General features: G+C 45.1%; 4 protein-coding genes across 4 annotated transcripts; 2 read left to right on the top strand and 2 right to left on the bottom strand.

Annotated features, from left to right (window-relative positions):
- Window positions 1-6,180: 6,180 nt before the first annotated feature.
- Window positions 6,181-7,299, bottom strand: F5891DRAFT_1201130 (uncharacterized protein; the record flags this gene model as incomplete). Its single annotated transcript, XM_041368865.1, has 1 exon — window positions 6,181-7,299. One exon carries the CDS (start codon window positions 7,297-7,299, stop codon window positions 6,181-6,183), a length of 1,119 nt encoding a protein of 372 aa, XP_041216557.1.
- A 213-nt stretch (window positions 7,300-7,512) lies between these two features.
- F5891DRAFT_1083843 (ribonucleotide reductase small subunit) lies at window positions 7,513-9,435 on the bottom strand. Its single transcript, XM_041363448.1, has 5 exons — window positions 9,231-9,435; window positions 8,996-9,176; window positions 8,876-8,940; window positions 8,175-8,826; window positions 7,513-8,126 (listed from the first exon to the last, which is right to left on the bottom strand). The coding sequence occupies exons 1-5, from the start codon at window positions 9,288-9,290 to the stop codon at window positions 7,873-7,875; spliced, it is 1,212 nt and encodes a 403-aa protein (XP_041216556.1). The 5' UTR covers window positions 9,291-9,435; the 3' UTR covers window positions 7,513-7,872.
- A 73-nt stretch (window positions 9,436-9,508) lies between these two features.
- Window positions 9,509-11,332, top strand: F5891DRAFT_1083839 (ribonucleoside-diphosphate reductase small chain). Its single transcript, XM_041363447.1, has 6 exons — window positions 9,509-9,806; window positions 9,863-9,971; window positions 10,021-10,085; window positions 10,135-10,786; window positions 10,836-11,076; window positions 11,129-11,332. The coding sequence occupies exons 1-6, from the start codon at window positions 9,744-9,746 to the stop codon at window positions 11,148-11,150; spliced, it is 1,152 nt and encodes a 383-aa protein (XP_041216555.1). The 5' UTR covers window positions 9,509-9,743; the 3' UTR covers window positions 11,151-11,332.
- Window positions 11,333-11,460: 128 nt separating this feature from the next.
- Window positions 11,461-13,103, top strand: F5891DRAFT_320760 (Brix-domain-containing protein). The gene is made up of 7 exons (XM_041371335.1): window positions 11,461-11,494; window positions 11,548-11,737; window positions 11,795-11,904; window positions 11,954-12,086; window positions 12,140-12,395; window positions 12,440-12,510; window positions 12,566-13,103. Exons 1-7 carry the CDS (start codon window positions 11,492-11,494, stop codon window positions 12,727-12,729), a joined length of 927 nt encoding a protein of 308 aa, XP_041216554.1. The 5' UTR covers window positions 11,461-11,491; the 3' UTR covers window positions 12,730-13,103.

Raw genomic sequence — 13,103 nt, 5'->3', positions numbered from 1 at the left:
GATCCGATCAGATATCGGGGACCGCTTCAGTTTTCCATTACATAACTTTCTTCTTTTCACCATCATTCCCTTTCGGAAGAGCCCTTACGAGCAGCTCTTCAACAGACATCAGTGAATCGGGTTCCAGAAAACAACTGGCACTATGTCTGAATTACCAAACTCTCCTACGCAACCTGCACAGACGGTGATATTACCATCTAGTCCACAAGAAATTGTTGACTACATTCACATGTCACTTGCGAACCAAGCGGACAGCTTCAGGGTCAGAATAGCGGAACTAGAAGCCAAGAATTTAGCTCTAGAAGAAGCAAACAGACTCCTGGGCGTATGCCTGGAAATGCAAGAAGACGAGACTGTGAAAATACAGTCACAACAACCATCATTCGGCTCTGCAGGAGCTAGCCTACTTTCATCGAACTCTTCCCCCTCCATCAAATACTCCAAACCACAGGACTTCACAGGAGAAAAAGACTCCATAGAACTCATGGTCTGGATATCCCAAGTAGCGCTATACACTGCGCAATGGCCCAATATCCAAGAAGGCCAAAGGATCGGAGTTATGCTCTCCTTCATGAAAGGCACTGCAGCCAAATGGGCGCAACCTTATATCACTAAACTTGGAAAGACCGGAGATGAGAAGTTGACCGTGGAGAAATTCCTGGAAGACTTAGAAGCCATGTGGGGGCAGGAGGATCGCGAAGGAAAAGCGATTAGGGAACTAGAATCCCTTAGACAAGGAGCTTCCTCGGTTCCAGAGTACGCAGCCGCTTTCAGACAAAAGGCTGCACATACCTCCTTTTCAGACTACGACCAGAGACAAAAGTTCAGAATGGGACTTCAAGACCGCGTCAAGATACAGCTTGCTCATGTCCGCTACGAGGACAAAAACACCATGAAGAAACTGGTGGAACATGCGATCCAAATTGGATGCAACTTCGAAGAGCTGGACGCGGACAAGAAGAAGACGACCTGGTGGACCCCTAAACAAGGCCCCAGGACCCCTGAATACAAACCTGGTCCGAGCAGGGAAAGCGACGCTATGGACGTCGACGCCAACAAGCAGCGAGGTGCTCCAAAACCTCAAGGAAGGACTGGATCCTTCAAATGCTACTGCTGTGGAGGCGAAGGCCATATGGCTAGAAACTGCAAAGACGCAGTCGCACCAAAAGTGCAGGTGAAGGCTACTACAGTGCCAAAAGAAGAAGACCCTATTCCGAGTTGGTTCAAAGCTTGGGTCAGCTCCAAGGAAGGCAAGGGTTTTTAGAAGGGTCGAAGTCAAAGTCTGCGAACTTAGACCTGAACAATCGTTTCTCCATCCTATCTACGTTCTCGGATGTATCAGAAGTATATATTAAATCCAAATCTGAGCATTTTTACATTCCAATCACGTTGAAGGGAAAGAACCGACAAGCAGATGTGAAAGCACTGGTAGATTGTGGTGCATCGACATTATTTATTAGCGAGAAGTTTGTGAAGAAAAACGAAGTCCGGTGCCATAAATTATTAAGGCCCATTCCGGTTAAAAATATTGATGGCTCGTTAAATGCCGCTGGATCGATGACTCATTACACTGAATTAGGTCTAAAGATCAGTGACCATGTTGAGGATCAAGCAGCCTTCATGATTACGGACTTAGGAAGCGATGATGTGATTATTGGCATAGATTGGCTAAGATATCACAACCCGGAAATAGATTGGAACGCTGGACGTTTTGCACTTTCTCGTTGCCCGGTTAAATGTATTACTAAAAAAGAACAAAGACAAAAAAATAAAGAAAAAAGAAAAGAACAAAAAAAGATAGAAGAAGTGCCAGACCTGATTCCCACAGAAGAGGATGACGAAGAAGACATGGCGATGAAGAGGGCGACAGTTGAGGAAATAGAAGACGAAGAGTATCCTGGAGAATGGATCAAGTATAAAGCCTCGGTTGCCACAGAGCAGAAGGTTGCAGAAGAAGCAACGAAGGTGAAGAAATCGGTCGAAGAGATGGTTCCCGATTGGCTTCACGAGTACCTGGGAGTTTTCTCAGAAGAAGAATCTAAGCGCTTCCCTGAAAGAAAGAAATGGGATCATGCGATAGATCTTAAAGATGATGGCGATCTTCCGCCGAATGCGAAACCCTATCCCTTATCACCCAAGGAGATGGACACTTTGAAAGATTGGTTAAAAGCCGAGACTGCACTGGGACGTATAAGAAATTCACAATCTCCAGTGGCAGCACCTTTCTTCTTTGTGGCCAAAAAAGATGGCAAGTTAAGACCGGTGATGGACTATAGAAAGCTCAATGAGAAGACGGTTAAAAATGCATATCCGCTACCGAGATCTCAAGATTTGATTGATGCTTTAACCGGTGCCACAATGTACTCCAAGATGGATGTAAGATGGGGGTACAATAATATTCGCATGAAAGAAGGAGATGAGTGGAAGGCGGCCTTCAAAACGCCGTTTGGTCACCATGAACCAACCATGATGTACTTCGGTTTAACAAACTCCCCTGCCACGTTTCAAACCATGATGAACGAGATATTCAGAGATTTAATTGATGGAAAGACCGTAGTTGTCTATATCGATGATATCCTCGTGTTCACAAATGGCAATAGGGAGCAACACCGAAAAGTTGTACGAGAGGTACTAAAACGACTAAAAGAGAACGATCTGTATCTGAAGCCTGAAAAGTGTAGCTTCGAACAGACAGAAGTCGAGTTCCTCGGGTTGATAGTGGAAAAGGGTGGTGTTCGAATGGACCCTGTGAAAGTAGAAGGAGTAATGAAATGGCCTGTACCCAAATGTGTTAAAGATATTCAAGCATTTATGGGCTTTGCCAACTTCTACAGAAGATTTATCTTCGGGTTTTCGGACATTGCCAGACCAATGAATGATTTATTACGGAAGGATGTCAAATGGGATTGGACGGAGAAACAGCAAGATGCTTTTGATGAACTGAAGTCAAGGTTTACATCAGCTCCGATCCTAGTAATGCCTGACGTTGAGAAGAAAATGAAAATAGAAACCGATGCTTCTGATTATGCAACTGGAGCGGTTCTATCTCAACTGATGGAAGATGACCTATGGCACCCCGTGGCGTATTACTCTAAGTCAATGAACGATGCAGAAAGAAATTATGACATCCATGACAAAGAGTTACTTGCAATCATTCGAGCGTTGGAGGAGTGGAGGCACTATGTGCAGGGAAAACCTCACCATGTGGAGATCTGGACGGATCATAAGAATCTCGAGTACTTTATGACGAGCCAAAAGTTGACAAGAAGGCAAGCCAGATGGAGTCTGTTCCTGGCGGAGTATGAATTTACGCTCCAACATAAGCCTGGTGTAGTCAACGATAAGGCCGATAAGCTTTCTCGGAGAGAAGACCACAGAGGGGGGGTAGAAAACGACAATTCTGATCGTATTTTGTTAAAACCGGAGTTTTTTACTGTAAAAGCTGCTAAAAGAGGTCAAGTTCTAGTGCAAGGAGAAAAACAATTGCTGAGAAAGATAAGGCAATGCACAGAACGAGAGCCCGAAGTCACTAAGGCGCTACAAACGTTAAAAGCAGCACCGGTACAATTGCGTAGAGGAGTCGAAGAGTGGAATGTGGAGGATGGATTGGTGTTATTCCGAGGACTGGTTTACGTTCCAAATGATAAGGAGATCCGCCAAGAGATATTGGAGTTGTTTCACGACTCTCCACCGGCTGGACACCCTGGACGTGCCAAAACCTTAGAATTGATTTCCAGAAATTATTGGTGGCCTTCAATGACGAAGTATGTCCACGATTACGTAGATGGCTGTGATAGATGCAGAGCAACGAAGATTCACCCAACGCAACCACATGGTCCGCTTAAACCAAATGAAATACCAGCGGGACCTTGGCAATCAATCACTTGTGATTTGATAGTAGATTTGCCTAAAAGCGAAGGGTTTGACTCTATTTTTGTTGTCGTTGATTGATACACGAAACAAACGCACATCATGCCTACGAAAAAGGAAGTTGACGCTCGAGGAATCGCGAAACTTTTCTTAGATAACGTATGGAAACACCATGGAACTCCGAAACAGGTGATATCGGACAGAGGAACACAATTTGTCTCCAAGTTTATGGGACAAGTGTCGAAACGCCTAGGCATAAAATGGAACATGTCAACGGCTTATCATCCTCAGACAGACGGACAAACAGAGAGAATCAACCAAGAAGTAGAGCAATATCTGAGAATGTTCACGTCTTACCGCCAGAATGATTGGGTAGACTGGCTTCCAATAGCAGAATTTGCTCACAATAACTCTGTCACTGTAACGGGTCATAGTCCATTCAAAGTACTCTACGGATACGATCCAGAGTTTACTTTTTCACCAATTTCCAATTCTAAAGTACCTGCAGCTGATGAACGAGTGGATGTAATGAAAGAGGCGAAGGAAGACGCAGAAAGTATGCTGCGAATGGCGAATGAGCGGATGAAGAGATTCTACGATAGAGGAGTAAAAGACGCACCACAATTCAAGAAAGGAGATCTGGTCTGGCTCAATGCCAAAAATATCCGTCAGAAAAGACCAAATAAGAAACTCTCCGATCGACGACTTGGTCCGTTTGAAGTGCTAGAGAAGACGGGTGATGTAAATTACTGCCTGAACCTTCCAGCAAAATATCAGATTCATCCGGTATTCCACGTAGAATTACTCACTCCGCATTCCCCCTCGACCTTAGTCCAAAGACTTCCACATCATCGTCCGCCGCCAGAGATCTTATCAGAAGGCGATTCCGAATGGATAGTACGAAAAGTCCTAGACTCGAGACTGCACAGATCAAAACTCCAATACCTAGTAGAGTGGGAAGGATATCCGATAGAAGAAGCGACATGGGAACCTGAGGAAAACCTTGAGAATGCACGGTTGAAAGTTCAAGAATTTCACTGGCAAAATCCGAAGGCATTAAATCCCCGCAAAATTAACAAATCGGTGTTCGAAACCCAAGAGTTTTTGGAATGGCGCAAGAAGTTTATCCGTCCTAGTTTCATTCGCGATGACGCTCATCCTAGAGAGGGGGTAATGTCACGAGTTCCAAATACAAACCATTATTCGTTCCTTAATTCTAAGTCCTTTAAGTGCTCAGTCACAGCGCCTGTTCCTAATAATGTATTTACTGTTGAAGAAGTTCCTATTATTGCGTCTATTGTAGAATTACCAGAGTCACGTGATCTATCGGACAATGCCGAAGATATTGATGTCATGCCTCGCGACACTCTTGGAATGTTCCAGAGTCTTACTGCGGCTGCGGCACATGTTATGACATCATAGTTATATATAGAATCGTATGATACCTTTAATTATTCTGATTGGTTAGTTAGTTCATACTCAGTTTCAGTCTCAGTTTCAATATGTGTATATAGGTAGCTCGTCGTAGTCAGTAGTTCTTTAGTTCAAACCTCTTGTATCTCCAAGTGAGCAATACCAAGATGTACCTGCTGCCTACCTTCTCTGCGTGATTATTCTTTGTTTGAGTCCTAGTCTCTGCCCAGCGTTAATTCGTTATTGGGTTGTGACACGTGTCCTCCCACTGTGAAAAAAACCACCTATATCCCAAGGATCCAAATGTGGAAACAAGTAAGACATCAGACCCGGATCATTATCAGCAACAAACTGTGAGCCTGTACGTGATAACAAAAACTTCTTCTTGTCCAATACAAGTGCCAATGCATGCAGCTTCATTTTCTCCCGGCTTGCAGAAGAATGATCGCCCTTCGTATACCCCACTGCTTCCATGACAATATCATTGCTATCAAAATCATTGGACTGTGAAACATCTGTTTCAGAAACTCAATAATCAATGTGGCTCTTTTCCTCAGCATCGTCGGGAAGATGGCATATCTGCAGAGCGCGAGGAACACCACGATCAACATCACCATCTGCTGTATCAAACAAGGAATCCATGTTTTCGGGACTATAACACACACCACTGTGTTGATACCAAGGATTATGCTCCAGCAAAAAATGAATGAGCTGGCGCACACGACTCTTAGTTACCATCACGGGTCGCAATGACTTGATTGTTTCTCTGGTAGGCACCTGCTTGTGACCAACAAAAATAACACACATTGCATCATGCAATTCATCAGGACTGGGCGGCAACAATATTCGCAATTCAGTGGAATCTTGCGCTCGCACGGCGACATTTCCTTTGTTATATCACTGTGAGGCCTCCTCGGCAGTCCAATGGGATCCAGATGACGGTTTGTATGCATAATGGTGGACAATTTGAGATGCACGAGCTCGAGAGACCAACATCAGATCGTAAACAGAGGCTTCCAAGAACGCTGAACGGATCAATGGTGGTAAACGTTCATGAGCGTAATATTGAAAGTTGGCTAGAGAATTGACAGGCTGCCGCGGTGACTTAGACACCAAAGCTGAGCGGCAAGTGCGACACAAGTATATGTCCGATTTAGCCCATAGATCTTGTAACCCCTTGGGATACAATATAGCTCGCTCATACAATTCAAAAGCATAGGTTTGCGGCAGAGTGTGCTCGGGTAGACAGTCATTGCGAAGTAAATGCAGCGGCACCTTCTGAATATCAACAAGCACCAATTCCGTTGCCGGGACATTGTGAGCACAACATGCACATGGACTCCTTCGGAGTGACGTCTGGCTCATTTGTTGTTGCCATTCAGCTATGATGCTTTTTTTGTCGTCAAAAGACAGCAGGATCGGAAAGGCACCATCACAATCATCAGGAGCATCGTGGGTTACACAAGTTTGACGCCGCTGCTTGGCTTGAGGTGTCTCACCATCAGTCATCACGATGTGTTTGGACCGAGTGGCTCGATTACGACTTGCTGGCTTAAAAAGAACTGAAAATGGGTCAGGCATCATCTCATGTGCGAAGTATCGCCGAGGTGTCTTCAAAAGCTGAAATACAACAAGATTGTTGACACACCGAGTGTCACACACATGGACTCTTAACAAGTCGCGTAGATGATCCTTACGATCAGAAGTCCGAATACTAACGAAGTGTGCGCCAGCGATAGTAGCATAGTGACCACGACTCATGTAAGGAAAATTGTCGATGACGTGCCTCAGAGTAGGAGCAGTGACGGGCAAAAAACGGCCAGCTGGATACTGATCACGAAAAGCTCGTCGGACTCGAGAGACCTCATAAAACTCGAAAAACTTGTGTAAAACGCACGATGACACCACGAGCGAACCATCATCAAGAAGCTCCTGATCCGACACCACCAAAGAAACGGGAGGCACCAGGAAAGACGACGTCGACGAAACAACAGAGGACGAAGAAGCTGCAGCCATCGCAACTTATTGAGATGTTTATACAAGCGCGCAAGACGGTGACGTCCTAATGGTAGAACAGGAGACCACAACCGAACGATGACAGGCGGAAAGGAGCTGACAAATCAATGACAGATCAGGATGCGAAAACCGGGCCGCCAAACCCGGTGAGATCGATATAAAGTTTACCATTGTAAAAAAAAATCGTTATACCAGTCCCCTTAAGGGTCCTGGAATATATCAATATTTATCGTGCTATGGACTTGGGAATCGCAGTTGAAATAGTCCTGTGCAAAAGCATTTATGGTACTACAAAATCAGGTGACATAAAGGCTCAAGCGTTCAAGCAGATGATAATCAATTCTTGCAGGTATGGCTACTGATAACACTAAACATTACAGAGGGTGAATAATGATAACATATCTAAACGGAGATGCAAAGGTTGATGTGATGAACATATGGGCGTGGTATAGTGCATACGGAAAGTGGAATATATGTAAATAAGGGAACGCGGAAATGACAAATCTAGAAGTCCTCATCCAACGAGCTGAATGAAACATTATCAGGCAAGGCCCAACAGAAAGATGGGCGAACTCACAAAGCTTTACTTGACACCTGATCGGTCTTAGCATTCGTGTGGTTGACATTCGCCTTTGAGTAGTCCGATACACGCTTTTCGAAGAAGTTGGTCTTCCCCTGTAGCGATATCATGTCCATGAAGTCGAATGGATTTGTGACGTTGTACACCTTATCGTTGCCCAGCGACACCAACAGGCGGTCTGCGACGAATTCGATGTACTGGCACATGAGCTTGGCATTCATACCAATGAGGCCGACAGGGAGAGCATCTGGAGAGACGGTCAGCGTAACATAAATAAGATGAAGCAATGACGAACCGGTCAAAAATTCTTGCTCGATGGCGACAGCTTGGGTAATGATATACTTGACAGTCTCAGGATGCGGGCGACGCTTGAGGTGGCTAAAGAGCAAGCAAGCAAAATCGGTATGCATACCCTCATCACGACTGATGAGCTCGTTGGAGAACGTAAGACCAGGCATGAGACCGCGCTTCTTGAGCCAGAAGATAGACGCAAAGGAACCAGAGAAGAAGATGCCTTCGACGGCAGCGAAGGCGACCAAGCGCTCACCGAAGGTGGAACGGTGATCGGATATCCACTTTAGTGCCCAGTCAGCCTTGCGCTTGACACAAGGAATAGTTTCCATGGCATCAAAGAGATATTCGCGCTGGGCAGAATCTTTGATGTATGTGTCGATGAGAAGTGAGTAGGTCTCCGAGTGAATGTTCTCCATCATGATTTGGAAGCCGTAGAAGCACCGGGCCTCAGCAGCCTGGACCTCATTAGAGAAACGTTCGATGAGGTTTTCATTAACAATGCCGTCGGATGCAGCGAAGAAGGCAAGGACGTGCGAAATGAAGTGACGTTCGTTGTCATTAAGACGGTTAGTCCAGTCATGTGTGTCTTTTGAGAGGTCCATCTCCTCGGCAGTCCAGAATGATGCCTCTGCTTTCTTGTACATTTGCCATATCTAGTAAATTGTTAGAATGAAGTTAACGAGACGATAGACAGCAACAAACCTCGTGGTATTGAATGGGGAAAAGAACGAAACGACGCTTGGATTCTTTGAGCAGAGGCTCTTCGCCTGAAATGAAAAGTTAGGTTGAACATTAATTCACAAACAAAATTAAGGCACTAACTTTCAGGCAGGTCAATTTCGCCGACAAATTTCTTGCGAAGTTCTTCAAGCTCGTCCTCAGCGTCTTGAGAGTCCGGCGAGACTGAACGCTTGCGATCATCGATCAAAACAGGAAGGGCATCCTCGTCATCTGATGGCTTGGTTGGTGAGTCTAATGAGATATTTGCTAGGGCTGCAGCAGCCTAACGATTCAATAGCCGTTAGCTAGCACACGGTTAACATAAGAATGGATGAACCTTCTTGCTTGGTGTTGGAGCAGGGGATGATACACGAACTGGTGCAAGAGTGGAAGCCATTGAAAGTATTGGATGATATGTACTGAGATGAAGAAGATATCGCAAGAGATGGAGTCTGGCAGAAAGAACCAACCGAGGTTCAATTTAAACGGTTCAAATTGTGGTTGTGGTTATTTGTTCCACTCAACATTACGCGACGCGTTGTTGGTTTTTGTAGACGTGCCACGACCGCGAATATTGATGTTTCATCAAATTCTATTATTAGCCAAACCAATCAACTTAGACCGCTTCTCATGTCTTCACCTTGTTTCACATCGTCCCTTGTGGTGTATGTACACTGCACTGACACAGATCTTTAAAATAACAAGTCAATGAGCAATCTGCGAGTGAACACGCGGATATAATCGGATGACCCAAAAAAAAAACAGTCACGTACATCACATGATTACGTGACCTTTCAAAGGATCCGTAGCACTCCACTTGAGTCCACTAGTAGGTGCAAGCTTTATCTCTATGTCTGACACACAAGCGCTCGATTGTTTCTTTGTCACATCTATCCAAGACCTTTCAATTGAGGTGTGTGGTTATTGTTGCTCACAGGCACGCCTTAATTAGAGGCTGACTCATGATAGGAGACATCACAGCAGAAACTTTCTCTCAGCGACCCATTCCTCTACTCTGGAGGATGTAATGGTACGAACAGCTCCGGTACATCATACGAGAGTGGAGTTTCTGAAGGGGGTACGCTTTTTTGACTCTGCGTGTCCACCAATCTCACCAGAGCTCACAGAATATGAACCGCTCCTCATGCCTTCTCAACGGCGCTTTGTCCTTTTCCCCATACAGTATCATGATGTGAGCAAATTTCCTATTCACGGTGATGGAGCCAACCAATGGCGTATAGATCTGGAACATGTACAAGAAAGCGGAGGCATCTTTTTGGACTGCCGAAGAAATGGATCTTTCGACAGACATCGTGCATTGGAATACCCGACTAACTGCAAATGAACGCCACTTCATCTCACATATTTTAGCTTTTTTTGCTGCGTCCGATGGCATAGTTAACGAGAATTTGGTTGAGCGTTTTTCCAACGAAGTCCAGATCCCAGAAGCTCGATGCTTTTATGGGTTTCAAATCATGATCGAAAATGTTCACGCCGAGACCTATTCGCTCCTCATCGACACACTCATCAAGGATGTCCATGAGCGCCAGTATCTTTTTGATGCTATAGAGACCATACCGGCTGTCAAGCGAAAGGCAGATTGGGCATTACGATGGATATCTGACAAGGAGGCGACATTTGCTACTCGGCTAGTTGCCTTTGCTGCAGTTGAGGGTATCTTCTTTTCCGGCTCGTTTGCATCAATATTCTGGCTCAAAAAGCGTGGATTAATGCCCGGGCTCACATTCTCTAATGAACTCATCAGTCGTGACGAGGGAATGCACACCGACTTCGCTTGTCTTTTATTTACCCATCTCAAGCGAAGACCACACCCGGATGTTATACAAAAAATCATTACAGAAAGTGTCCATATCGAACAAGAGTTTTTAACAGGCACGTCGTTCAGTTGTTATCTTAGGCTGGTATTGACTGTGCACCGCAGATGCTCTTCCAGTTAGCCTGATTGGCATGAACGCAACCATGATGTGCCAGTATATCGAGTTTGTCGCCGACCGTCTTCTAGTGTCGTTGGGGAATGACAAGTTCTACAACTCCACCAATCCTTTTGATTTTATGGACATGATTTCTATGCAGGGAAAGACAAATTTCTTCGAGAGACGCGTGTCTGACTATGCGAAGGCACATATCAGACAATCGCATACTTCGGCGTCTTCAAGGCTGTTGTAAGTTTCCCACTATGTTATTCTAGAACACATGTCTCATTCGACAATCTAGTTCTCTCGACGAGGATTTCTGAGCTTTCATTCCCTTTTTATCGCGATTTCAATTAATAATATAGACTCATGCCCAGTTCAATCACGTACCTAATATCCTATTCTACAACCACCATATGCCTGTCTGTGCTTGTAACTCCCTACTTAATCTTCAGCATTTTACGCAGCTCACGATTACATATCTATATATATAAGATTTTCTTTCGTCGACGGTCTACGTAAGAGCTCGCGACGAATCTGTTACATATAATACGTTTGACCGCTATCTACTTCAGGAGGCGAAATCACGTGATTGGTAATTTTCAGAACAGAAGGTTTGGGTCCTAATAAGTTGTCCATAAGCCCTTTGATTGTCGACGGGAAGATGGTAATGCATCCAATTCCCTTGTCTACAGCTTTCGCAGTTGACAAGGATAATAGATTCGGCGACAAACGCGCGAGCGACGACAATACATTTACGCCAAATCCCTCGAGGCTCAAGAACGTCAGACTTATGAGCGCAAACGGCAGCTCAAGGACGCACTTGCATCGGGGAAAAAACTACCCACTGAGCTCAAGAATGACGCAAAAACACTAGGAAAGGACTTGGCGTTTGACGAGGCACAAGAAGGTGAGTTGCAATCATCTACGGTGCTAAATTAGTGTATCTACCAGGTCTTTTGATCAGAGCCGTCAACGCACATCGATAGCGAATACTCGCGGGCTGGTATTCAAGACCCAAAAATTATTGTAACAACATCAAGGGACCCAAGTTCTAAGTTGTTGCAGTTCGCCAAAGTATGTCGTGCAAGTCTTCGTCGCCCGTTCCTATTGAAATTTTGCAAAGGAAATGCGGCTCGTTTTCCCCAACTCGCATCGAATCAACCGAGGAAACTACGTTATAAAAGAGTTGGCGGATGCTTGTCGTGCCAACGACGTTACTGATCTCATTGTTCTCCATGAACACCGTGGTGTTCCTGGTACGCATAATTAGAGTCAATTCCATCTGTGCGCTAATTTGAGCATCGTACAGATGCTATGATTGTCTCGCACTTCCCTCATGGACCTACCGTCTACTTTACCCTGCACAACGTTGCCCTACGGCACGACATAGGCTCATACAAGTCCTCCACCGTCTCAGAACAATACCCACACCTCATCTTTGAAGAGTTCACATCTAAACTCGGTGGCCGGGTGCGAGATGTGCTGAAATTCCTGTTTCCTGTACCGAAAGAAGACAGCAAGCGTGTGATGACGTTCTCGAATGACGGCGACTTCATTTCCTTCCGGTGAGTGTATTGAGAGGACATGCTGCAGATACTAACTTGCGCAGACATCATGTTTTTGTAAAAGTAGCTCGGGATGTCCAACTGGCGGAAGTTGGGCCCCGCTTTGAGATGAAACGTGAGCGCCGTCTCATTGACTTTATTAGTAGCCAACTCAATGCTTGAATTTTTAGCGTATGAGATACGGCAAGGCACTATAGAACAGACAGAGGCAGAAAGAGAGTGGGTATTGGCACATTACGCGAGAACGGCCAAGAAGCGCAGTCTGTTATCAGGACCTGTGGCAGATTCAAGGGCAGATTCAGATCGGACATCGAATAAACGACAAAAGCGATAGCATGTACATTTTATGTCCTCGAATTCAGGTTCCTTTCAATGTATGCGAGAATCCCCCAACCACGTGAGCGATGTATTGTAAAGTGCAGCCCATTGCAGATGTGAACTAATCTACAGTAAGAGTCTTATCTAGCTCAGTAAAGCCTTCAAAGAATGAGGTAAATAGGTCGATCGCGTTTTGGACGTCATGAGAACCTGCAGTCTCGCGAATGGAGTGCATAGACAACATGGCATTACCGACATCTACTGTGCGCAAGCCAAGCTTCGATAACATCGGTCCAACCGTCGAACCACACGCCCTGGATGTTGACAATTAAGAGAAGCTTTTAAAGCTAAATGAATACCCACATGTCGTTTCGAACCTCGTACTCCTGG

The sequence above is a fragment of the Suillus fuscotomentosus genome, assembly GCF_016647785.1.
Source record: "Suillus fuscotomentosus strain FC203 chromosome Unknown F5891scaffold_278, whole genome shotgun sequence".
NCBI classification, from domain to species: domain Eukaryota; kingdom Fungi; phylum Basidiomycota; class Agaricomycetes; order Boletales; family Suillaceae; genus Suillus; species Suillus fuscotomentosus.
This window is presented reverse-complemented; position numbering and strand designations above follow the sequence as displayed.